The sequence below is a fragment of the Pyrus communis genome, chromosome 16 (genome assembly GCF_963583255.1).
Source record: "Pyrus communis chromosome 16, drPyrComm1.1, whole genome shotgun sequence".
NCBI lineage: Eukaryota > Viridiplantae > Streptophyta > Magnoliopsida > Rosales > Rosaceae > Pyrus > Pyrus communis.
This window is the reverse complement of record NC_084818.1, coordinates 3,204,680-3,231,935: the sequence shown is the minus strand read 5'-3', so window position 1 is coordinate 3,231,935 and position 27,256 is coordinate 3,204,680. Positions and strand designations below refer to the sequence as shown.

Sequence of the window (27,256 nt, the reverse complement as noted above, 5' to 3'; positions counted from 1 at the left end):
TCAAACGCACTGCAGATGGGAGTGTGGATCGATACAAATCAAGGCTTGTAGCAAAGGGCTACAAACAGAAGTATGGAGTGGACTATGATGAAGTCTATGCTCCAGTTGCAAGACTTGACACGGTAAAATTACTAATATCTCTTGCCGCTCATCATAAATGGAAAATTTATCAACTAGATGTCAAGTCAGCCTTCCTTAATGGAGTTCTTGAGGAAGAAGTGTACGTGGAACAACCAGAAGGCTTCCAAGTACAGGGAAAAGAAGATAAGGTGTATCGTTTGAAGAAGGCTTTGTATGGCCTCAAGCAAGCACCACGAGCTTGGAACTCAAGGATTGACAACTACCTTCACCAAAATGGATTTCAGAAATGTCCATACGAGCATTCAGTTTACATGAAGAATGGTGCAAAAGGGGAGTTCTTAATTATTTGTCTCTATGTAGATGACTTGTTGTTTACAGGAAACAATGAAGCAATGTTCTGTGAGTTCAAGCAATCCATGTTCAGTGAATTCGAGATGACTGACAATGGATTAATGTCATACTTTCTTGGCATAGAAGTGAAGCAAGGAAGTGATGGTATCTACATTTCTCAACAAAAGTACATGAGAGATATATTGGAGAAATTCAATATGGACAAGTGCAATATTGTCAACACTCCAGTTGCAACTGGATTGAAGCTGTCTAAGGAAGGAGAAGGTGAGTTTGTAAACTCAACCGTGTACAAAAGCTTGGTTGGAAGCCTAAGGTACCTTACAATCACAAGACCTGATATAGTTTATGGTGTTGGACTCGTGAGTCGATACATGGAAACACCAAGGGAGTCTCATTGGCTGGCCGCCAAGAGAATTTTGAGGTACATAAGAGGTACTCTAAACTATGGTCTATTTTATAATTTTGGTGAAGATGCAAAATTATTTGGTTATTCAGATAGTGATTGGGGAGGTGACCAAGATGAAAGGAAAAGCACAACTGGCTATGTGTTTTTTCTAGGATCAACAGCTTTCTCATGGACTTCAAAGAAGCAATCAATTGTTGCTTTGTCATCGTGTGAAGCCGAGTACGTTGCTGTAGCCTCAACCGTGTGTGAGGCAATTTGGTTAAGAAATCTGTTGAAGTCAGTGTGTCATCCACAAGTGGAATCGACTGTGATTCATGTGGATAACGTGTCTGCAATCACACTTGCAAAGAATCCTGTTCAACATGGAAGGAGCAAGCACATTGATACCAGGTTCCATTTTCTAAGGGACCATGTGAAGCAAAAGACAATTGAGCTTGTCTATTGTCACACAAAGGAACAAGTGGCTGACATCTTCACTAAGCCACTACCAGTTGAATCATTCCGGTTATTACGTGAAATGCTAGGCATGAAGGCGTTTTGATTTGAGGGGGCGTGTTGGAAATACAAATAAAAACAGCCGAATGATGATGAAAGACAGCAAGTGTGCTGCCAACAGGAAGACAACAGAGTTTCCTCCATGTGCTAGCCGAAAGGTTGTGATTACAACCTGGAATGATGCAAGACATGTGTGTGCCAACTATCCAAAGTTGCTGCATGTGTTTGAACGGCTGGAACACCATCTCTTATTGCATGTGTTGTCTTATTGTTTATTAATTTCTATTTTGTATAAATAGGCCTTTCATGCTAGGCTTTAGGCATCATCCGAATCCCATTTTCTGATTGTATTCTCTCAGGTTCATAAGCTTGTAAGCTTCTGTTTTTTTTTCATCAGTTTGTAAACTGCCTTTTATTTCATATATCAAGAAAGTGTGGTTCGTGGAAGCTTGTTATTTCCTATCCCTTCTCCATTTGTTAGTCCAATTTTATTGAGAGTGAAAGTGAGAGGTGTGATAGAGTTTTGTAAACTTATCACCCACATATTTTGGTATTGAGTTAGTAAACTCTTGTGAATACCAACACTCCTGTGGTTATTTGACAGAAGATAGAAATAACTTTGATTTTCTTATATTATTCTCTCCAATACGGAGGCAATATATATATATACATCGCAACCTTGCGGTGCAAGGAATATTAAACAAAGAGTCTATCCTAAACTAGGAAAGAATCCCTTTAAACTAGGAAGGAATCCCATGACTTTCCATTAAATGTGTGCCAATCTTGCTCCGTACTACCACGGAGACATCCACACACTTCACAGACTTTTACAGCAGGACCCTTATATATATATATAGGTACCACAAAGTGTTTCTGTAGGTACGTTCTTCACCATCCTCCCGACTGCCATGGATGTTCTTTCCTTCGCCTTACCTCCTTCCATAGCAATAAATTTAGCGGTAGTAATTTTAACCGCGCTTGTGATAAGATCCCGTGCTAGAAGGTTGGGTGCTGAGAAGAAAAAGAGATACAAGCCTATAGTCTCAATTTCTTAAACACCCTCATCAACTTCCCCAGGCTGCACCATTACATGACCCGATGACCGAGTTTGCACACAAACACAAAACTTACAGGGCGTATAATGTGCTCATATATAATGTCGTCACCACGGATCCTGCAAATTTTGAATACATCCCCAAAACAGACTTTGCAAACTATGGCAAGGTATGCTGTCTGACTCGTTAAATGACAAGTACATTATATTATTTTACCACATGTATATTTGAAGGGTGAACATCTTAATGATTTTATAAGGACAATATTTATGTCAAGTAATTACCTTAGTTATCTAATTAATAACAGAAGTCCCGACTCCTGATCTGCTGCAGGGTTGGTACCACTACGGCGTTTTGTCAGATGTTTTAGGAGACAGGATCTTTGCTGTGGACGTAGAAAAATGGCTGCATCAAAAAAAGGTATTGATCAATGAATTAACAACCAAAATTGTGAAAGACTTCAGCAGTAGAGTCTTCAAAACCCATGCAGCAAAACTTGCCCGGATAATTTCCGAAGCTGCAACCTGCAACAAAGCAATTGAGATCCAAGTAAGTTTGTCGTGTTTAAAGACTCAAATATAGCATGAATAGAATTAACTCTTTATATGAGGAGTTTCATAAGGAGATCCCACGGCACTGTAGCAAACACAGGATAAACTAGTCTAGCTAGCATTATTCTAACGTAAAAACTACAAAAATTTACTTTCAATAGACCAGGGGCGAAGCTACAAAGGCGCAAAGAAGTGCAGTCTCACCTCACTTCGCCAGAAAACATGCCTAGAAGCGATGGTCCACCCCTCTGATTCCCTTGGAAAACCTGCAACTTTGTGAGGAGTTCTTGCTACTATGCAACGTAGGTTGCGCGCGGGCTCACTTTTTTATTTATTTATTTATTTTTATTTGTTATCAAAATACCTAGGCCAAAGAAAGGAAGAATGGAGAGCTCCATTTTGCAGCTTCTAGAAATAGACTTTTGGTCAGGTTCTAACGAAGAAAAAGAGAGAGGAAGAAAAGAGACTCTCTCTCCCATCCCACCCCACGCACCCTTTCAAAATTCACCCAATTTGTTTTTTGTTTTTTTTCCAACTTATTTATAGGATATATAATAAATTTATTTAAAGAGAAATTAGGTTCTCATCCTTCCTTTTGCTACTCCATTGATTAAAACCTTATTCCTTTTCAATTTTTTATCAAGGTCCTTGGTATTAATAACATCATTAATTATTTCAATAATAAAATATTTTTTATTTCTAAATATATTTATTTAATGTTAAAACTGTTACAATTAGTATATTTATATTTATGGCTAAATTTTTTATCATATATTTTTATTTTTAGTTTGTACCCATTTTTAATTTGCTACCCTTTTTTTTTTATTTGTACCAATTTTCTTTTTAGTTTTAATTTGTACCCATATTCTTTTTAGTTTTACTTTTTGTGCCCATATTTTATAAAGTTTTATTTGTATTTGTACCCATATTTTTATTTATTTATATGTACCCATTTTTAATTTTGCTAAATGTACCCATGCTACTTATATGTACCATTCATGTAATTTTTTTAAAATTTTTTAATCTTAAAATGTACTCATTCTTAAATATACCAATTTGTTATATGTAAAATGTACCCTTTTTTTTATATATAAAATTTATTCAATTTTTTTCCTAATCCATTTTTAAACTTATATGGGTACATTCTTTTTTCTTTGATTTGAGAATGTATCCATGTTAAGTTTAATCGAAGAAATTTACTAATTTTATTAAGCCGAATATCTTTTTTTATTTTTATTTTGAAGAATGTACCCATGTTTTGATACAATAATTTTTTGGTTAATTTTGATTAATGTACCCATGTTTATACACACACACACACAATAATATATTTATATTTTTAATCCCACAAATTATGGTTTTTTATTTAAAATCTCATTAATATAAACAACTATAAATTTCAATTTTTAATTTAAAAAATATAGTAACGTACATAGAAATAAATTATCACATTAATTTTAGGGACTTGGATTAAAAATTGAAAACCAACAAGGTTTCAGTCAAAGAATATTCATAGCTAGGGACTGCATCCAAAGTCTCCCTTTATTTAAATCCGTCTAGTCCAACCTAAGCGTTAAGTCATGTCCGTTGTCTAATTAGCAGTTAGCGTCTTTTAGAATTTTGCTCATTATACATTTATGTAATAGAGCGTTATAACAAGAAACGATGCTTAAATCCTCCTTCAAATAAGACTGTTTGTTCAAATCCTCCTTCAAATATTTTGGTTAGTCCAAATCCTCATTTGTATATTTCGGGTAGTTCACATAATCTTCTTGCAAACCCTGAACTTAGATCTTGAATGGATGTCTACATTTTTTCTTTGACTTTTTACCCTTTTAAATTCTATTCCTCCTCCCACCAACAAGGGGCTAGCTATCCTCTGGTTTATACTAGCAAAATGGACTGTTGCTGGTTAAATTTGAAGAAGTTGAGGTTCCACTATAAAACCAATTGGCAATATGGGGAGTAGTTGAGGTTCCACTATAAAACTAATTGACAATATTGAGAGTAGTCCAACCTTTTATAAGCCCATGCAAGGTCCCTCCTCCCATCAATGTGAGATCCATTCTCAACAAGTGGACAACAAAACGGGGTGACATGGACCGCATGTGGCCGTTTGGCTTCACACATGGGACAACCTGCTCTGATACCATGAAGAAGTTGAGGTTCCACCATAAAACCAATTGGCAATATGAGAAGTAGCCCAACCTCTTATAAGTCCATACAAAGTCCCTCCTCCTATCAATGTGAGACTTATTCTCAACAAAATCCAACACCAAATGGAGAGAGAATTTAACACAAGTTAAACTTACAATAATATTAAACCCTTCTCTCTCCTTCCTCCATCGCTTCCCCCTCTCAGCTCTCTCTCTGAACTCGATCGACAAGCACTCTCCTCTATTCCGTTCGTATCGATTCCCACCTCAGCAAAATTAGAGTTGCGATGAAACAACTCGTTTAAGATAGGATGAAGAGAGAGATGGCTCTTCGATTTTTGATTGATTTCAGGTGGGAGAAAGGAAAGGAAGAGAGACGGGATTTCTGGTGGTGGCAATTGGGAGTCCACGATCTTTGGATTGATTCCAACCCGGCGAAAGGAAAGGAGGAGAGGTGAGCGAGATAGAGACCCAAAAATAGGTAAACGGAAAGAGTGTGAAAAGTCGAAATAATAAAATACTGTAGGGGATGGATAATTAATAAAAAAAATAGCTAGCATTGTTGGAGATGCTCATGCTAAACGATAGAAAAGATGTGTTGCAAACAAAAACTCACCGGCCTTGCTTTCCACTAACTGCGTCAATCTTGTTCCGTTCTACCGCGGAGGCATCCACACACTTCACAGGATTTTACAGCAGTACTCTTCTATATATTAATATAGGTACTACAAAGTGTTTCTGCAGGTACGTTCTTCACCATCCTCCCGACTGCCATGGATGTTCTTTCCTTTCCCTTACCTCCTCTCATAGCAATGAGTTTAGCGGTTGTAATTTTAACTGTGCTTGTGATAAGATCCCGTGCTAGAAGGTTGGGTGCTGAGAAGAAAAAGAGATACCATCCTGTCGTCACAAATTTCTTAAACACCCTCGTCAACTTCCCTAGGCTGCACCATTACATGACCGAGTTTGAACACAAACACAAAACTTACAGGGCGTACAATGTGCTCATAGATTACGTTGTCACCACGGATCCTGCAAATGTTGAATACATCCTCAAAACAAACTTTGCAAACTACGGCAAGGTACATTTGAAGGGTGAACATCTTAATGATTCTATATATAAGGAAAATATTTATGTTAGTTAATTACCTTAGTTATCTAATAACAGAAGTCCCAATTCCTGACCTGCTGCAGGGTTGGTACCACTACGGCATTTTGTCAGATCTTTTAGGAGACGGGATCTTTGCTGTGGACGGAGAAAAATGGTTGCATCAAAAAAAGGTATCGAGCAATGAATTAACAACCAAAATTGTGAAAGACTTCAGCAGTACAGTCTTCAAAACCAATGCAGTAAAACTTGCACGGATAATTTCTGAAGCTGCAACCTGCAACAAAGCAATGGAGATCCAAGTAAGTTTGCCATGTTTCAATAATAACATTTATAGCATGATTAGAATTAATTCCTTGTACATATGAGGAGTTTCATAAGGAGATCCCACGATACTGTAGCAAAACCTGGAGCACTCTGCAGTGAGGGTTAAATAACTGAAACCATTTAGTTTTTAGATCTCCATCCAAGAATCAACCTTGTAAAAAAAAAATCATTAAAATCCAAAATCGTTTGACCATTTGATTATCATTACGAACATTCGTCTTTTAAAACCTTGTGTACGTCTATTTATTGACTAAATGATTTTGAGATTCGGTTAAGTTTTGTAAAAATGATCCTTGAATAAGGTTCCTAATTCTTGTATATAAATACAACACATATATATAATTCTTGGCGTTTTCTTTTTGGGACGAAGGAATTGTTTATGAAAGCAACCTTAGACTCAATCGTCAAGATTCTGCTTGGAATTGAACTAGACACCATGGATGGAACAAATGAAGAAGGTACTCGGTTTGCCCATGCTTTTGATGTAGCAAATGAAATGACCATCTATCGTTATGTTGATTTCTCGTGGAAGATCAAAAGGTTCTTAAACATTGGATCAGAAGCACTGCTAAGGAAGAATATCAAAGTGATAGATCAATTTGTTTATAACTTAATCAAAATAAAGATTGAAACAGATAATTCATCAGAAGATGAGCTACTGGCAGTGAGTAATTAACCTTCCACTCCATGATTTGTTATATTAATTCCAGAATGAGTAATTAATTTAGTATAAGTAGTATTATTGTAAATGAATAATAAAGTTAGTAGTGTGGATGATTGGCAATATTGGCAGTTAAAGAAAGAAGACATCATTTCAAGGCTTTTGGAATCTCAAGAGACCGATCCGAAGTACTTGAGAGACTTGATCCTTTGTCTCATTTCTGCCGGAAAAGACACAACGGCTAGCACTCTTACGTGGTTTATTTATATGCTATGCAAGCATCCTCATATACAAGAAAAGGTTGCACAAGAAGTTAGAGAGGCAACAAATCTGGAAGATAGTTCATGCATTGATGAGGTTGCTGCCAGCCTTACTGAAGAAGCTCTTGAAAAAATGCAGTATCTACATGCAGCTTTGTCTGAGACACTCAGGCTCTACCCTGCAGTTCCATTGGTAATTTAGTATTTATCATCTAAATTAAAATGCATGCACGAATACTTCAAATACTTCCTCACTTTTCTGTATTTGAATCGTTATGTGTTACTTTTTAAGTATATAATAAGTTAATATACGCAATGCGTGCCGTCATATGTAGAACGCAAAAGTTTGTTTAGCTGATGATACTTGGCCAGATGGATTTAGCGTCAAAAAAGGCAATTTTGTGGGATACCATGTTTACGGAATGGGCAGGATGAAATATCTGTGGGGTGATGATGCAAAAGAATTTCGGCCAGAGAGATGGCTCAACGAAAATGGTCTTTTCCAGCAAGAAAGCCCTTTCAAATTCACAGCTTTTAATGTACGTAAGAAACAAACATGTTGATATGATTTTGATCACCATTAGACATGTTACATTTTATTAAAACGCATGCACAAAGGATGATCTTATTTCTGAAGAATTTTGACATATATATATATATATATTTACACTTGTCATTCTCGTACACAGGCGGGGCCAAGAATTTGTATAGGAAAGGACTTTGCCTATAGGCAGACAAAGCTCATTTGTGCCGTGCTTTTAGGGTGCTACAAATTCAAGCTGAGTGAAGAGAAGAAAGTGGCCCATTACTTGACCAAAATCAGCCTCCATATAGACGGGGGACTTTATGTGCATGCTTCTCCAAGACCTTAATTAGATGCCTTAAACATATTTTCGTTCCCCATGCAATTTATCTTTTTAAAATTATTATTATTATTAGAATAGTTTATGAGGAGAGTGGTTTCGAACCAGAAACACATGAGTGAAAACTCAACAATCTATCAATTAGAATATTGAACCACATGCATCTGCCTAATATATGAGAGAATACTATTGTATTTGATAAATAAAAAAGAGTTATTACAATGAAGCCTTCTTTACGTATTTGATGATCATAATTGTAAGTCCTATGATTATATACTCAATCGTTATATCACAATAAATTAAAAAAAAAAAAAAAAAAAAACTACAGTGCTGGTTACATTCACAAAGTCATTTTGGTTATAAAAAATTAATTTTGCAATATATGATATTTTTGTTTTCATTTAAATTTTGAATTATTGGGTATTTGTAAACAAAAAGAAAAAAATAATGATCATCTGACTAGGAGAAAATTTCCTTCCTATTAGTTGTGGAGTGAGGAAATTTAGTTTTGTCGTAGAATTGGATCTTGATTGGAGTCATCTTTAATATCATTAACAGAGAATTAAGATGCCACAATAAATCTATAGATGTCAAACATCGGTAATATTTTGAAATACCCAATTAAAACTCCAACAGAATACATTTTGTCCTAGCTCATAACAGAAATTTAGTTTTTTTTCTTTTTTTCTTTTTTTCTTTTTTTCTTTTAAACTCATCAAGAATTTTAATTCTTACTATTCTTGTAAAATTAGTACTCAAAGTCATGATTTTAAGAAACCAACTTTTTATTTTAGCTTTTATTTTTTAGTTATTTGAACCCATATAACATCTTTTTATACTCAACTTAAATTTTAAATGTGAATTGTCTTTCTTATCTATTGCATAATTACCATCAGATACACGGTAGGATTAACAATAAAACTAAAATTTATCAATAAACTCATACCCAATTGTTAAACCCTAGCTTCATGCAATGTTTATCCTACGTTCATTCCAGCTAAAATCCTAAGAGCTCTTATAGAGAAAACATGCTTTTTATTATTTTTATTGGTGGATGGTGATTTTGAAGTTTTAAATCCTCCAACAAATGTATGAATTGATTTGTGCAATTTTTTTTTTCGGTTGATTTCAATTTTTTTTTAGAGTTGAGAAGATGGGTTTTTAAATTTCAATTTACAACCATCAACGCTGAAAGTTGAAAAGATGAGTTATTGTGTTTCAATGTGTAAATGGTGGCGAAGCCTCCCCTACCAATTTGGTTTCCTCGAATGCACTCCATCAACATGGTTGAAAATCTAGGGCTAACCTAAAGAAAAAAGGGTTCGCTACCACTTACGAAAGTAAATCATGTGGTTTGCTATCACTTACCTTAGATCATGGAATAATTGAAAATTGGTTCATTAGGAGGCAGCAAGTAACACACAAACACCAAAGTACAAACAAATCAACAGCAGCAGACATTGGAGCCAAAGTGATGTACGCAACTCTAGTAACGGGGCACATCATCTCAAGAAATTCTATTAATTCCTATATGTCATAGTATTGTACTACATCAACTACGACGTAATGTTGTATTACATTAATGAAAGCACGCCATACTGTTTTATGTTTATGCAATTTGGGATTTTATTCAATTTGGGATTAAAAAGATATCAGGTCTTTAATTAAAAATTATTTAATTGGAAATTTTTTCTTCTAAATGGATGTAAAGATAAATTTACATGTTGAATTGAGTTTGTGAGGGTAAATTAGATAGTAAATTTGAATTTAGAGATATTATTTTTAATTAAAAATAATTTAAATATAAAAAAAAAAATTATAAGAGTTCAAATAAAATTTTTCATATTTTTAGTAACCATGCCGATCGCTTCTCATTATTAATGTCCTAGTCTTTTGGACCACTTCTGAATTCTGATCCCCGTTCTCGCTGCTATGTCACCAAACCATGTGCCTATGGCCATCCACCAAAACTAAAGGCCCCCAAAATCGTTTACCTTTTTTCATTTGTTTTTTATTTTTATTTTTATTTTTATTTTTATTTATTTTTTAACAAACGATATTATGTACACCATGGGATGAGAGAGTAAACTAGTAATAATGTGGTTCAAATTTGTCTTTGGTGAGAATCGAACCACTAAACCATAGTACTAAATGACAAATTTTTTCAACAAATTAATTCCAGATCAAATGATTAATTAATTAAGTAGTGTGGATGATTGGCAATATTGGCAGTTAAGGAAAGGATACATCATTTCAAGGCTTTTGGAATCTCAAGAGACCGATCCGAAATACTTGAGAGACTTGATCCCTTGTCTCATTGCTGCCGGAAGAGACACAATGGCGAGCACTCTTACGTGGTTTATTTATAAGCTATGCAAGCATCCTCATATATAAACACATGATCATGTTTGTACGTCGTCATTAGAGCGTAAATTGTTTGAGTTAATAGTTCGATAGGGTTGTATCTTTTCCACTTCTCCTATTTTTCGGAACATAAAATTTGGTTTAAGTCACCAAATAATTTTATATTTTAACATAGGTAAGTAGTCATTTCATTTGCTAGCACGAGTCAATTGAATAAGTTCTTCCGTTCAACCAAGACAAAAACATAATTTGCCTCGCCAACTAAGGTCAATACTCCATCCCAATATTTCTCTTTATTGACATTTTCTTAAAACACAAAATATTGATTGCCTCAATTCTAATTTTGAATAATATATTTTGCGATGGGCAGCTTTCAAAATCTATCAAATTTGGATAATAGATCTTCACATTTGGAAAAGCTGGTCAGCTTTTATGAGTTCTACCTTACATTGATTATTTGAGAGCTTGGTTGTTACCAGTCACGTTAGACTTGAATTATGGACATTAGCCAAAAGAACACAATAACGCTTTCCATCTCCCATCTTGTGGCCCAATGGTAAGGGTGCAAACTAGGGTTCCTCAATAAACAAAAAATATGGGAGGTCTCGAGTTCGATGCTCTGAGTTTGTGAGTTTGGTTGACTGTGATCACAGGTAGAATGAAATTCCCCATAACCTCTTCAGGCCCGAAGAGGGTGGATAATCGTAGCTTGCCATTAGTTGTCCCTCTCTTTGTAAATAAAAAAGAAAAAAAAAACACAATAACGCTCTCTCTCCCATCTCGTGGCCTAATCACTATATACAAAGATAATCATGTTTAAACCCTATGCTAAAAGAGTGGGAGAGAAAAATAAGATACCATCCTTTGTGTCTCAAACATCTTTGGCATCCTAATCTAAATCTAAACTCCGTTGAAAAATACAGATGAAAACATATCTAGTATTTTTTATTTTTAGAAAAGAAGTTGTCAGCCCAGGCCGGCTCCCCTTCTTTTTCCATCTCCTCCTCTCATATTCTCTATTTTGTCTTTATCTTTCTATAAAAAATTAATATAAGATGTTGACGTGACTTAACCGTGACCATTCATATAGTAGGAAAGGGAATGGGAGGGAAAAAAAAAGAGAGGAGATAATCCTACTCTGCCCAGGCCAGTCATATTTCCTTATAATTAATCAATTAAACCAATTAATCAATTAAACCATGCTTTAATTGATAATTAATTACAGTTGGGTCCTTATTCGTGTTTCAGTTACTTTATCAGTTGGTTATGCCTGATGTTGTCCACACATTTGGGAAGGCCCTGCTCACTCAAGTCCAGCATTTGCGTTGATAATTACTCATCCAATGACTTGGAATATTTGAGTTTATTAAACGTTTTTACAATTGTTGAGTATGATCAGTGAGTTGATGAGTTTGATTCTTATAATATAGTTCATCACAAATTGTTAGAGAACAATTAAGAAATAAATAAAAATAATAGAAATAACAGAACTTGAAATTTTAATACTTTATTAACAAAAAATACTTACTATACATAATGAAATACAAAAATAAATACAAGAATTAAAATAGTACTAACTTGATTAACCACAGGTAGAGCTAGCGCAAAAGTTATGTCATTTGAACAGTATTTCCGTCCCACTCTTGTGCTTGTGGTTCTACAACGTCTGCTCGACCAGGATACAACTACCTAATTCTACAACCTGCACTGGATTATAGAATTCTAACGAATTGTTTTGTGTGTTTACTCTATGGAAATTTTCTGCGGAAGAGAAGGAGGAAGAAAAGATGATTCTATTTGGAAACTAAGATTACAAATATATAGGTTGGTTTACACCCTTTCAAATATATGTTGAACGTATTTGAAAATACACAACTCTTTCTAAAAGTTGTGTCTCTTAATCAAAACGTTTTTTAATTAATATGTTTATTAAAAAACTTAATCCAAAATTAAAATTAATGAATCTAATTAATTTTAACTTCCAAGGCCCAAGGCCCAAGGCCCTTGTCCAAATCCTAACTACTAGTGTAGAAGACAAAACATATATAAAGGTCCTTGGAAAGCCTATGTTCCTCGATGTGGGACAAGGAGTCTCAAAACTCCAACACAAATACTAAAGTAACTAAACTCACATCACTATATTCTAACTTACAATATCACACAATTGAATCATTTCATGATATATGCATGTAGTTCTTTCCTACAGTGGGGGAAAGGTATTGAGCCCTTGCATGATAGTGTGAGTTCAAATCCTGTCGGTGGCTAATCTAACATCTAACCTACCAAAATTTATAGTTGGACCAAAAAAATTCATTTTATGTTATATAATTGGTTCAACTGCAGTTTTGAGGTAAGCCTGAAGTTCATATTTTTGCATATTTTTTCTATGAACAAGTATATATTTTGCATATTTTTGTTACATATTTTTGTGTATATTTGTGTTTATATGTAGGAACATATGAACTTGAAGTTCATAATTATTTTGAAACCTGAAGTTTCTTATAAACATGTCTTATTTGAAAATCTGAAGTTTTCTTTAAAAACATCACCCATGAAAAGCCGAAGTTTTTTCATGCAAAATTAAACTAATACATGTCTATTAGAACCTGTATATTCTACTCCTATGTGAATGTATTGATTTTTCTCCATTACACTCAGCACATCTTGTCCATCTATTTTGTGATAGGAACATGTCGAATTTGAACAAACTCGACTTCACCGCTTTAGAGGTCTCTGGAAGGAACTACCTTAAGTGGGTCCAAGATGTGAAGCTCCACTTCACTACAAAGAACTTGCGTCCCGTCTTTGAAGAAGAAACGGACAACCATGTTGGCGAAGCTGAAAAAGACACTGTTATGATCTTCATTCGAAGACATATTCATGACGCTCTACAAACTGAATATCTTGCTGAGGAGGATCCACGTGCACTATGGGTCGCTTTGGCTGATCGTTTTGATCACCAAAAGGACATATTCTTGCTTGAAGCAAGACATGACTGACAGCATTTGCGCTTCTAAGAATTTAAGTCTATGAATGAATATAATTCTGAAGTTTGTCGAATCCAATCACTTCTCAAGTTTTGTAACGAAACTTTGACATAGAAGACCTATTTGACTTTCTTTGCTTCTAATATTGTCATGCAACAACAATGTAGAGCTTAGAAGTTCACTAAGTTCTCAGATTTGATCTCTGTTTTACTTCTCGCTGAAAAGCAGAACTAACTGTTGATGAAGAATCATCAAGCTCGACCTACTGGGGCGACTGCTGTGCCTAAAGCATATTATAGCACAAACCAATGCCCAAAATGCCAAAAGAGGTGTGGTAGGGGCGGCCAGAAGCCACCCTGCAAAGGTCAACAGAATCAAGGCCCATCAAAGGGTGGAAACAAAGCCCATAAGCACTCAAACTTTGCTCCCAAGGCCCCGAACTTTAAGAATAAGGGCAAAGCACTTGAAACCATGGATGTGGATATATGCTATCGCTATGGTTCAACGGACCATTGGTCCCGGGTTTGCCGAGCTCCCAAGAAGGTTGTAGATAAATATTATTCTCGTCGTAAGAAGTTTGAATCAAACTTAGTGCAAGTGGACGAACTAGAGACTACAAAGATGGAGGTTTTTGACTTTCAAGAGGATACCACCCTTATGGAAGATTAGAATCTTAGACATAAACAATTTTAGTTAGTTAAAATTGCACAATGGGGCCGAATTCCACCTAGTGGCATAACCCCTATTTTATTTTTGGTTGATTTTTGAACAATTTTTCTTTATGTTTGGATTATTTGTTGGTGATTGTTTTTGGATATTAAGTTTTAATTAATTACCATCCTTGAATAAAGGAAATTGAATAAAGGAAATTATTTTGAATTGATATTTGGTTTTAGAACTTTTATGCATGTGACTGCTTTAAATTAATTGTTCATTCTAGGTATGACTAGTAGGGAGGTTAGTTGTTTGGCAGATAGTGCAATCACGCACACAGTTTTGCGTGAACGTATGTATTTCACTAACTTCATACCTAAGAATGCACCTCTGACAACCCTCTCAGGCCCATCCAACTTGATAGAAGGATACGGTAAGGCATATATAATGTTGTCCAATGGTACAATCTTGACCATTTATGAGACACTCTATTCTCCACGTTTCGGAAGAACACTATTAATTTTAAAGGATATTAGAGATAACAATTACCACGCCGAAACTCACGTAGGAAATAGAGTTGAATTTATGTGCATAACTTCCTAAGAATATGGCCAGAAGCGTATTCTAGAGAAGATTGAGCGTATCCCAAGTGGTCTGTATACTACCACCATACGCCCCATAGAATGCCACTATGTGGCTGGCCCTACTACTGGGTTTGCGCACGAAATTACATTTTGGCATGATCATTTGGGACATCCTAGACGAATAATGATGCGCCATATCCTTAAATCATCACACGGGCATCCACTAACCTGAAGTTTAGGTTCGATCCAAGGAATCTCATGTCAAACATATTCAATGGGAAATCTTATTACTAGGCCTTCTTATGACAAGATTCGTTCGAATCCTTCCATTTTTGTACAACGGATTCAGGGGGACATTTGTGGACTGATTTACCTTCCCTGCGGACCATTTAGATACTTTATGTTTATGGTTTTGGTTGACGCTTCCACACGTTGGTCACACGTGTGCTTGTTATCCACAAGGAATACTACATTCTCCAAACTGTTGGCTCAGGTTATCAAGCTCAGGGCTCACCACCCTGATTATCTAATCAAATCTATTCAATTAGATAATGCTAGAGAATTCACATCTAAAACTTTTGATGACTATTGCATGTCTGTTAGGGTTGAAGTTGAACATCTCGTACCCCATGTTCACACCTAGAACGGCCTGGCAGAGGTTTTCATTAAACGCTTACAAATGATTGATCAATCGTTGGTCATAAGTACCAAGCTCCTGATCGCTGCTTGGGGCCATGCAATATTGCACACAACAAAGTTGGTCCGCCTGAGGCTTGTTGAGACATAACCATTTAGTGCCCTTTAGTTGGTTACCGGATATAAACCCGATATATCGCATCTGCACGTTTTTGGTTATGCGGTATATGTGCCAATCTCGCCGCCCTTACGTACAAAAATGGGGCCTCAGCGAATGATGGGAATTTATATCGGATATGATTTTCTTTTGATTATTCGTTACTTAGAACCTTTGACAGGCGATCTGTTTACCGCTCGTTTCACAGATTGTCACTTCTATGAGACAGACTTCTCGTCGTTAAGGGGAGATTACAACGTCAACGTTCCTGAAGAACAACACAAATTATTATGGACGACCCCCACTTTGTCTCATTTAGATCCCCGCACTGCTCAGTCTGAAACTGAAATGCATCGCATATTAGATCTCCAGAGCATAGCTCAAAGTATGCCAGATGTTTTCACCGATCTTGCGTGTGTGACAAGATCACATACTCCAGCTACGAATACACATGCAAAGATGGATGTGCCAAATGTACGACAGACTTCCCTCCTGGAAACCCGGGACCCCAATCTTGGTGATCCACATACATTAGCGGCTAGCCAATCATCTGCCCCTATACAAAAGTGTGGCAGACCTCTTGGTTCAAAGGATTCACACCCTCGAAAGAGGAAATCCATGGCACAAGGTCCTGAAGAGCCTACCATGAATCCGACTATCGCTTATTTATTATATCCAACTCATGAGGAAATTCTAGATTATGGAAAGCGTCATTGAAGAGACGAATCATCCTCTCAAGAATCGTGAGATTCCGGTCTATTATGTTAGCTTATATGATGTGTGGCGTAGAAATGAGATGATTGTCAACGATGCAATAGCATTTGCAGTAGCTACTGAGATCTTGTTGAGCGATGACATTGAACCGTATTCCGTTGATGAATGTCGACGTAGAACTGATTGGTCAAACTGGGAACAAGCAATCTAAGTCGAACTCGATTCACTTGCGAAACGTAAGGTGTTTGGACATGTAACTCCTACTCTTCCATATGTGAAGCCCGTTGGCTACAAGTGGGTTTTCGTTTGGAAACGTAATGAAAATAACGATATTGTGCATTACAAAGCTCATCTTGTTGCACAAGGCTTCTCACAATGCTGCTGGATTAACTATGACAAAACTTATTCACCTGTTATGGATGTGATTACTTTTCGCTACTTTATCAATTTGGTAGTTTCCGAAAAAATAAGTATACAGCTGATGGACGTAGTAACTACAAATCTCTATGGGGATCTTGATATGAAAATTTATATGAAAGTTCCTGAAGAACTTACATTGACTGGTTCAAATATTTCCAAACCCCAATACAAGCTCTCAATTTGACGGAGGCGTTCACTCTACGATTTAAAGTAATCTGGAAAAATGTGATATAATTGTCTGAGTGAATATTTGACTAGTCAAGGATATGTGAACAACAAACTATGCCCTTATGTGTTCATTAAGAAGTCACATTTCAGATTTACGATTGTTGCAGTATATGTCGATGACAAGAACCTTATCGGAACTCCTGAAGTCGGAATTTGAGATGAAAGATTTAGGTCAGACTCAATACTGTCTCGGTCTTGAGATAGAGCATTGTTCGGATGAAATTCTAGTACATTAATCGAACTACACCCAAAATGTGTTACGCCACTTTAATGAGGATAAAGTGAAGCCTTCGAGTACTCCTATGGTTGTTTGATTGCTAGATGCAAAACGAGATCCCTTCCGTCTGAATAAGGATGATGAATAGATTTTGGAGCCTGAAGTTCCTTATCTAAGTGTGATAGGTGCTTTATTGTGCTTAACTCAATGCACTAGACCCGACATCTCCTTTGCTGTTAATCTTTTGGCAAGATACAATAATGCACCTACACGCAGATACTAGATTGGTGTGAAAGACATCTTTCATTACCTTAAGGGTACTACGGATTTGGGCTTGTTTTATCCCTATGGATCATCAAGTGATGCCGCACCCTCTGCTTCTCGAGTTGATTCTTGCCTTGTTGGTTATGCTGACGCATGATACTTATCTGATCCGCACAAGGCGTGTTCTCAAACGGGTTATGTCTTTACTGTTGGAGGCACCGCAATCTCTTGGAGGTAAACTAAACAGACCTTAGTTGCCACTTTTTTTAACCATGCTGAAATTCTCGTCTTACATGAAGTAACTCAGGAATGTTTTTGGTTGAGAGTAGTAGTGGGCCATATTCGAAGCTCCTGCGATCTTTATCCCGCTGTTGATGTCCCGACGACAATCTTTGAAGACAACATAGCATGCATCGAACAGCTCAAGAAGGGTTACATCAAATGAGACAACACTAAGCACATTGCGCCGAAGTTTTTTTTTTTCACATCAACAATAAGAGCATTAGAAGATTGAAGTCACACAAATCTGTTCACAAGACAATCTGGCGGACCTCTTCACCAAATCACTGCTGAAGACGACGTTTCAGAAGCTTGTTCATGGTATTAGTATACGTAAACTTTCTGAGTTGTAACATTGTTCTTTCTCTTTGAAACTGTGTCAAACTCAGGGGGGAGTATCCTGAAGATACTTGCTTGATCTTAATGTACTCTTTTCCTTTACGATTAGGAGCATTTTTTCCACTGGATTTTTGCTAACTAACTAGGTTTTAACGAGGCACCGACCTTGGGCTGGTCATATCCCTGATGACGTCCTGTAGACGTTTCTTTTGACTTTGCATTTCTCACGCATTTTTCCTTAAACTATGGATTTTGTCTCTCCTCAGGTTTTTGCCATAGCCTTAGGGTTTTTAAGTGAGACTCATTTACTTATGCAAGTTTCTACCTTATTGAAAATAAGCGTTGTTCCTTAGAATCAGTGCCGACGAGTCGACTTCCTCAACTTCTGCATGATGCTAAATCTACCTTGAGTATTTACACACTCAAGGGGAAGTGTTGTAAACTTTCCTTGTTTAAGTGTGATTGTGTAAATCCTAGATTAGATTGGATTCTAGTTATCATTTCCTATTACATATTGTATTCCTTGGGCATGAAAGATTATCTTATCTCCTTTTACTACTATAAATAAAGGCTCTATGTGGGAGGGATAACACACACATTCCCCTACAATTCTACAAACACATCTCTCTCTCTTTCTTCTCCTTGCCGCCTACCCCCTCACCATTGTCAGATAAAATAGGCTACAACACTTATACGAAGGGTTGGATGGAAATAGGGACCAAGGTGGTCCTAAGACCACTTGAGTCTGAAAATATACATGTGAAGGTCTTCTTATGACCCTCCTAATGTTTGGTACGCGTCCCTTTTGTGCATACTAAAAGTTTGATGTAATACATGCAAGATATATCTCGACATGTTGCGTTGATAGTACTTGACATGTTGCATACTAAAAGTTTGATGTAATACATGCAAGATATATCTCGACATGTTGCGTTGATAGTACTTGACATGTTCTCTATATAACTCATTAAATTACTTCGGCATATGCCGATATCTATTGACATATGCATAACAAACCCACTAAGTGAATAAACTTTTTTTTTTTTTTTTTTTTTTACACGCTTTGTGCTATTCTTATTTAAAAAAACTTTTTTTTTTTGACAATAGGAACCCCAGGTTCAAATCGTAGGCCCGCCGCTGCTTCCCTTTTTTTTATTCAGAAAAAGCATGTTAACACAAGGAGAGCCTCGCGCCCAAATTTAGAACTCTCTGTATTTAGAGAGGATGATTGAAACCCAAATGGCAAGTGCTAGAAGCACACTACTACACTTGCTCCATGAATGCAAGAACATTAGAGAGCTTAAACAAATCCATACCCAAATCATAAAGTCTCCACTTTTACCCAAAGATGACCAAAATTTTCTCATTACTCGTCTCCTTTTCTTCTCGGCCATTTCTGATTCGGGTTCTCACGGCTACGCCATCGATGTTTTTCGAGCCATAGAGAACCCGAATCTCTACGTGTATAACGTCATGATCAGAGCATATGCGTGTAGAAAGATCGGCGGCAGGGATGAAGCTCTTTCTTTTGGGTCCTTGTTGCTGTATAAGCAGATGCTCTGTGATGGGATTTCGCCGAATTGTCTCTCTTTTCCGTTCCTTGTGAAAGAATGCACGAGCAGGGTTGATGGCGGCTTAGGAAGGAGCATCCATGGTCAAGCCGTTAAGTATGGGTTGGACAGTGATATTTTTGTTCAGAATTCTTTGATGAGTATGTATTCTGCGTGCGGGTTTTTGAGTAGTGCACGTAAACTGTTTGATGAAACGCCGGGGAGGGATGTTGTCTCTTGGAACTCGATGATTAAGGGGTATTTGAAAAGTGGGAGTCTTGATGAGGCATTGAAGCTGTTTCGGAAGATGAAGAAGAGAAACATTTTTACCTGGAATTCCGTGATCACAGGGTTTGTTCAAGGTGGACGACCAAAGGAGGCCTTGGAACTTTTTCATGAAATGCAGATCACCGGTGGTGATATAGTTAGACCGGATAAGATTACAGTTGCTAGTGTACTAGCAGCCTGTGCTCATCTTGGTGCAATTGATCATGGGATATGGGTTCATGGGTATCTGAGGAGAAGTGGTTTGGACAGTGATGTGGTTATCGGGACAGCGCTGGTTGACATGTATGGTAAGTGTGGATGTGTGGACAAAGCATATGAGGTATTCCAGGAAATGCCAAAGAAGGATACCCTGGCATGGACAGCTATGATTTCAGTGATGGCTCTCCATGGGTTTGGTAATGAGGCTTTTGGTCTTTTTAAACAGATGGAAACGACCGGGGTGAAGCCGAACCATGTGACATTTGTTGCGCTATTTTCAGCTTGTGCTCATTCTGGTTTTGTAGAGAAAGGTCGCTGGTGTTTTGATGCAATGAAGCATGTTTACTTAATTGAACCACAGCTCTATCACTATGCTTGCATGGTTGATATACTCAGCCGTGCCGGGCTGATTGAAGAGGCAGAACAGTGTATAAGAAGTATGCCAATGAAACCAGACACATTTGTTTGGGGTGCATTACTTGGAGGCTGTCAAATACATGGAAAGGTGGAGTTAGGGGCAAGGGTGGCACAGTATTTAATTGATTTGGAGCCTCTGAACCATGCATTTTATGTGAACTTGTGCGATATATATGCCAAAGCTTGTAGATTTAATGACGTAAAGAGAATCAAGTCATTAATGAAAGAAAGAGGTGTAAAAAAGGAAGTCCCGGGCTGTAGCATGATTGAAATCAATGGGTTTGTTCTTGAATTCTCCGTGAGAGGATCACCAAACGTCGAAATGGAGTGATTATTGTGGATCTTGAATCAGTTGAATAACGATATATCTAGAGACAAAGACACATGCTTCAGGGAATCACTGTAATGAGAGATAAAAATTCAGTATATGGTGGTCTATTTGTTTACAAAAGAAATCTTTCTTACGGATGAGAACTTTAATTTTGCTTATGGAATGAACTCAGTTGCTGGAAGAATTTTCCCGAGGTACGCTCTAATCACCACGTGATTCTTACTTTATTTGGCAGGTAGCCAAAATCTGAACTCGAAATTTGTCCTCAGTTGCTCATGAAATTATTTCATTGTATCTTGTTGCCAAGCAATAGTTATGGGGTGAGGGCATGTGCCACAGCAATTTGGCCAGCCAATGTGTGTTGTGCTCACCGTGGAATACAAAGCTTGCAGCCAACTGTCGGATGCTATCATAGGATGCGAAGACTTGTCGGATGATACTTGGTCAGATGGATTTAGTGTCAAAAGTGGGGATGGCTCGACGAAATATCTATTGGGTGACGATGCAGAAGTGGTTCCGGCCAGATAGATGGCTCAACGAAGATGGCCATTTGCATCAAGAAAGCCCTTTCAAATTCACAGCCTTCCAAGTAAGAAGGAAAATATTGATTGCATTCATATCCTTCGCACATCCTTTGAACACAGGAATGCAAAATACTAAAGAGATTTTGTGATTCTACGCCGGAGAGTTCAAGAATTTGTATCCGAAAGAAATTCAGTTATAGGGAGATGAAGATATTTTCTGCTGTGCGTTTAGACAGCTTCATATTCAAGCTAAGTGATGAGGATAAAGCGTCAACTGCAGGACGATGGTCACCCTGCACGTTGATGGGGGCCTTTATGTGCATTCTTCTAAAATATTGTGGTATTTAGTTTACTACTTAACTCTACTGTATGCAGTGTGTTGCTCACTTGCTCCTCATCAGTGTCATCACTATACAATTTATGTACACTTTACTTATGGTATCATCAATGGCATAAGCAAATGTTTCCTTCTTTACTTCTATACTCGCCTTTTAAGAACATGCCTCATTCAAGTCTCAGAGAAAAACTTGGATAGGACACCCTGACCAAATCATCACAAAAAGTTAAACACAACTTTTTTATCTCATGCGGTGAAACCTATCCTTGTAAACTAGCCCAACCGAAGTTTCTGACTATATTTCTAAGAAAGTAATCATTACCGAACTCGCATTCGGTATTGTAGGTTGCAGGTAATGCGTCTCCATCAATAATGTCGTCCAAAATGGAAAATACGGGCTCCTTTTTTGAAAGTAATCGGTCCTGCTTAACTACTAATAATTGAACCTTTGACAAAAAAAAAGCTCAACTACTAACCACAACTTGAGACTTGCGCACAAGCTTTTCTTTATTGTTTTCGGGAAATGTTATTGACACTTCAAAAATCATTATACACTCCTCACAAGTGTATTTTGCTTTTTTAATATAAAAAGTTTGGAGTGTAGAATAATATTTTTGCCTGTGTCAAACTGTGATTTCTTCGTATGTGTTGTTAAGGAATCAAAACGAACTTAGGAAGTCGATTACTGTTGGAAAACGTGCCTTAATTTTGTCTTGGTCTACAGAAAACGCAGAGCATGGTCCATTGGGAGTAGGATTCTCTCCCTTCTTTTTTTCTCTTCCCTTCTATTTGAACGGTCACGGTTGAGACACGTCAACATCTTATATTAATTTTTCATAACAAGAGAAAGACAAAATAAAAGAATATGAAAGGAGGAAATGATAAGGAATAGAAAGAGAAGAGAAGAGAATCTTAATCCGGTCAGCTGGCTATAAAAAAACAGAGCCCTTTCAGACAACAGATGCAGAAAAGGCATAAAAAAACGAAAGGAAATTCTCGGAGCCTACAATTTTATTTTTTATTGTTTTAGCCCTATTTTTATTGCGATGGCTGCCCAATTGGGTGCCAAAAGGGATCAAAATGCAGGCCAATGGAAGAAATTAAGGGCAGCCCTCTTGAATCTCCAATTTTTATTCTTACAATTTTGCCATGTACAATTCCCCCTCCAAGTCTGTGAAGCCTCTTGTGCCCTACTGTGGTTCCATTTGCCACTCTTTTACCGTCCACGTAAATATCGTGCCGTTTGATCCTCTGACCAAGCCCGATCGCCTCCTGGATCCGAATCACATTGAATCTCAGCCCTTCATCTGATCCTGTGCTTCTAAATTCAATCCAATGGTTCTCCTTTCCATCATCCCTTGGAGCCCAATATGTCCACAAATGGTCATTGTCTAGCATATTTTCAGGTCCAAAACCTCCTCCTTTGCCTCCTCTTTGGCTACTAACTTTAATAGAACATTTCTCGGCTAAATTGGTAGAAAATATTGTGTCGATTGCACTTCTGAATTCTCTTAGTCTTTTAACATCTTCGTTGGCTATGAGACCAGTCGGATTAGGAGGCACATTGAGTAGCAGCACACAATTTCTCCCCACCGAGTTGTAGTAAATTTCAAGTAGCTTGCTTAGCCTCTTGGGTGACTCTGATTTATGCCAAAACCATCCATCTCGGATCGAAACGTCGCACTCTGCCGGCAACCAATCCGTCCCTTTTGGATCGCCCTTGTTGAGGTAACTTCATTCAATTATAAGACATCAGTTAGGTGGTAGATTAAGATTTAAGAGAGGTCACTTTCCTACAATAACACCAATCAATCAACCGGTGTCCCTGTACACACGTTAAGCCAAATATATCGAAATGAATCGAATCCTGAATCTACCCTAATTCTAACTTACCATCCATCACTAAACTAGCTACAACTTCAATTAATCTTTAATGCTAAGAGTTTCGCAATCTACAAAACACTCCATCTTAAACAAAATAAAATGACAGAGGTGGATTAAGCTAGTAAGTTAGGCAGTGCTCGCCAGCATATACACTTCCATCTTAAACAAAACCAAATGACAGGTGTGGGTTAGGACAGTTGATTAAGACAGCGTATCAGTCGTCTTGCATTCAATTACATCTACTTTTTCGTAAACTAGAGTTGTTCAGAATATTGCATTGTCTGGGAAAAAGACAAATATAAAACAAGATAAACCAAAATGATGGGAACTTATTACAAAGAGAAGAAAAGTAATTTCCGTGAACTAGAAAATAAAAAAAATGGTACTCACTCTTCAATGCTTGCATTGCCAATTGATAGCGAGGTCCGATTAATGGTGGACCAACACGTACTCCCGGCAAACCCTTGCTCATTTCCAACCCATCTAACATCCGGACCAGCATCCGAAAATATGTTAATGGAGCTCTGCAACTCCTTCACCATGGAGAACCAATCTGTGAAATAATAGGACATGTTTGGGGCATTCTTCCCCTTATTCCCATCAAACCAAATCTCTTTCACACCCCCATACCTGTCAACAATAAAAACAAAAATCAATAGAAGTTTAGTATTCTTAACTATTAAAGTTAATATTCTGTAACAAACATGAGTTACGTCAGTTGATCAATGCACCGGGGCCTTACCTGCTTAGGAGCTCTTGCAGTTGAGCTAAGTAGTACTGGTTGTAGGCAATCTCATGCCCGTATCTCCGATCATGTCTATCCCATGGTGAGAGATAGAGCCCTACATCAATCCCACGGGGATTTGCTGCATCAACCAGTTCATGCACAACATCCCCGTGACCATTTCGCCAAGGACTATTTGCCACGGAGTGATCCGTGTACTTCGAAGGCCATAAGCAAAACCCATCGTGGTGTTTGGCAGTCAGTATCATCAGTGATATGCCAGAGTCCGACGCTGTTCTGGCCCATTGGTTGGCGTCAAGACCGACTGGGTTGAATATTCCGGGGCTTTCGTGCCCCGTTCCCCATTCGGAGTTGGTGAATGTGTTCACTCCGAAGTGGAGGAACATGATGATCTCCCTTTGCTGCCATTTGAGCTGGGCGTATGTGGGAAGGGGCAGGATTGGCAGTGGAGGTGTTGGGACTAGCTCAAGCTTGGAGAAGGTGATAGTGCACAGTTGAAGGCATGTGATTATCCACAAAGAGCACCATATTTTAGCCATAATTATAATGGCCTTGGCCTGTTGAGTTCTTTTCTTTGTTGTCTATTTAGCACCGTTTAAATAGGACTGGAAATTTTGTAACCACAATAAATCCCAGAAGTTGAAATTGGCCTCATAGGGCTTATCTCACTTCTTTTTCTTTTATTTTTATCTTTTTGGGTTTATGTTACTTAATTTGCACAATTTTGGTTTTGTTTCTTGTTGAAACTCTTGCATGTACATTATAATTGCTAGAGTATTTACTATTTAAGGTTTCTTTTTCTATTCGAGCAGTTTTCTAATTCAATTTAAACTATGAAGAGGGAGATTCGAACTTGAGCGCATGTGAATACATTGTTTTGGTTTAACCAACTTAGCTCAGCTCAAACTTGTTATTTTCGAAGTTAAAAAGTGAAAACAATCTAAACAAACCCAACCAAATGAAAACAACTAAACAAGCATACATCAATAAAAAACATCCAAGGGAAAATATCCGAGAAAATCATTTATAAACAGATGAACACATTTAAAAAGGATGTAGATGAGGACCAAGCATGGAGAGATTGATGGAGAAATGCGAAAGCAACAACAACAACTAATAATTCTTCACGAAAAGTGAATTATTTAGAAGTGGGAATAGAGGGACCAAACACATGTAATGTAAGAGAATATTCTCCCAATAAATAAAGCCAAACATGCATGACACCAAGCAACCTTTGTCTGCATGAATTTTTGTTTTCTTCACTTTATCTTTGCAATTGTTGTTGCATGTGATGCAATCGTTCACGGATTTCTTGCCTTTTGGTCCGAGTGCATAGGCGAAGGATCGTTGTATGGATAAATTTCTCCATCACCAATTTATCATAACAAGCATTTATTAGATGAGTAGTTCATATTTTGAAATTTCGACAAGTAGTTATCAAAAAAGTGTCGCGAGGGAAACTATATTGCAAAACAGAACATCTCCATTACATGGGTTTTTGACTTTGGAGGGGTGAGGAAATCTCTCACAGCGACTGTCTTTCTAGAAGAAAAATATGGACGCTTTAGTGGAGAATATTGATGTACGCAATGCATACCATGAAACATGCTTAAATATTTAAAATACTATGAAGGCCACATAATGGGGTTATGTTGTGGATCGTCAAGGACAATCTGTCACTATAATTAGGTGAGATTTTGTAAGGTTTCATATGCTTCGGCTACACATAAAATAAAGATACAACCACAACCATGTCCCTACAACTAATTCAAAACAACAATAAAACTACAAAAGCAATGAAAAAGAGATTTTTGGATAGGGATTTTTGTACCAGATCACTCACTCATTCAAGATACACGTATAGAGAGATTCCCGCATTCAGATTTTGTAACAACCCATTTTAGAGGATGGGAATGCAGGATATCTCCATATGCGCGTTTTGGGCTCACGAATAACGTGATAGGAAAGTTTCTACCAAAAAAATTTCCCATGCAATGTCATGTGTGAAATTGACCTCTAGCAGGCCAGACCATAAACCTTGGGCTAATATGAATCATCTTAAGGGCCTAACTTTCTTACCCACGTATTTACCAAGGGAGAGTGCAACTAAGCCCATCATGCAACAATAAGAATTTCTTCTCCGTTTTTTTCCAATTTTATCCTTATAAGAAATAAAAAAAACAGACGTAAAATCAGAGGAGAAGGGTTACAAAATAAAAAATTGTTAGGTATCAAGACTCTCAACATCAAACTTTTGGGCTAAAAGAATTGTCATACTTTAAAAAGGATATTTATCACAAATAATCTCTAAAAATTGACACATTTTAATTAAGATAATTTTTAAAAATTTAAAATTAATCATTGTAGTTCTTGAATATGAATGTCGCTAATCAATGTCGACATTCTGTTAAAATTTTTTCAAAACTTCTATTAGTGGTTTATGTGGAACATATGTGAGACCTGGGAGTCTAATTAAATAGTGCTACATGGATAAATTTTCAAAACTATATAAAAAGGAGAATTATTATTGGCATTCCAAAAATCTCATTTTGCACTCCAAATTTTCTATAATTAAGAAGAAAAATGCACTTGTGAGGAGTGTAAAATGAGATTTTTGGAGTGCTAATAACAATTCCCATAAAAAGTAAAAGAAATGCAAAGAAGACTTTCTCATAACTGGGACTCCCGATGAATTCTCTTCCATCTCATATTTTTAGGACAATATTTTATAATGTTGGCACATGCATTGATACTAAAGTTAAACTATGAAATAGTAGAGGGTTCATAGAGAGTTCTACTTTTGAAAGAGTCTCCTAAATATTTCT

General features: G+C 37.0%; 3 protein-coding genes across 3 annotated transcripts; 2 read left to right on the top strand and 1 right to left on the bottom strand.

Moving 5' to 3' along the window:
* The first annotated feature begins 5,868 nt into the window (after nt 1-5,868).
* Nucleotides 5,869-8,323, top strand: LOC137719627 (cytochrome P450 704C1-like). Its single transcript, XM_068458668.1, has 6 exons — nt 5,869-6,177; nt 6,290-6,505; nt 6,901-7,194; nt 7,324-7,644; nt 7,787-7,990; nt 8,141-8,323. Exons 1-6 carry the CDS (start codon nt 5,869-5,871, stop codon nt 8,321-8,323), a joined length of 1,527 nt encoding a protein of 508 aa, XP_068314769.1.
* Nucleotides 8,324-19,344: 11,021 nt separating this feature from the next.
* LOC137721564 (pentatricopeptide repeat-containing protein At5g66520-like) lies at nt 19,345-21,141 on the top strand. Its single transcript, XM_068460659.1, has one exon. It carries the CDS (start codon nt 19,382-19,384, stop codon nt 20,939-20,941), a length of 1,560 nt encoding a protein of 519 aa, XP_068316760.1. The 5' UTR covers nt 19,345-19,381; the 3' UTR covers nt 20,942-21,141.
* Nucleotides 21,142-22,816: 1,675 nt separating this feature from the next.
* On the bottom strand, nt 22,817-25,220 carry LOC137720898 (alpha-L-fucosidase 1-like). Its single transcript, XM_068460020.1, has 3 exons — nt 24,429-25,220; nt 24,077-24,316; nt 22,817-23,534 (listed from the first exon to the last, which is right to left on the bottom strand). Exons 1-3 carry the CDS (start codon nt 24,968-24,970, stop codon nt 22,841-22,843), a joined length of 1,476 nt encoding a protein of 491 aa, XP_068316121.1. The 5' UTR covers nt 24,971-25,220; the 3' UTR covers nt 22,817-22,840.
* Nucleotides 25,221-27,256: the final 2,036 nt, after the last annotated feature.

Excerpts from the sequence above, each read along its gene's own strand:
- LOC137720898 (XM_068460020.1), bottom strand. The coding sequence starts at position 24,970 with ATGGCTAAAATATGGTGCTCTTTGTGGATAATCACATGCCTTCAACTG. Across the intron at positions 24,317-24,428 it reads CTGCAAGAGCTCCTAAGCAG|GTATGGGGGTGTGAAAGAGA; the intron begins GTAAGGCCCCGG and ends TATTGTTGACAG. Across the intron at positions 23,535-24,076 it reads GGCAATGCAAGCATTGAAGA|TTACCTCAACAAGGGCGATC; the intron begins GTGAGTACCATT and ends AATTGAATGAAG.
- LOC137719627 (XM_068458668.1), top strand. The coding sequence starts at position 5,869 with ATGGATGTTCTTTCCTTTCCCTTACCTCCTCTCATAGCAATGAGTTTA. Across the intron at positions 6,178-6,289 it reads ACTTTGCAAACTACGGCAAG|GGTTGGTACCACTACGGCAT; the intron begins GTACATTTGAAG and ends GACCTGCTGCAG. Across the intron at positions 6,506-6,900 it reads ACAAAGCAATGGAGATCCAA|GAATTGTTTATGAAAGCAAC; the intron begins GTAAGTTTGCCA and ends TTTGGGACGAAG.
- LOC137721564 (XM_068460659.1), top strand. The coding sequence starts at position 19,382 with ATGATTGAAACCCAAATGGCAAGTGCTAGAAGCACACTACTACACTTG.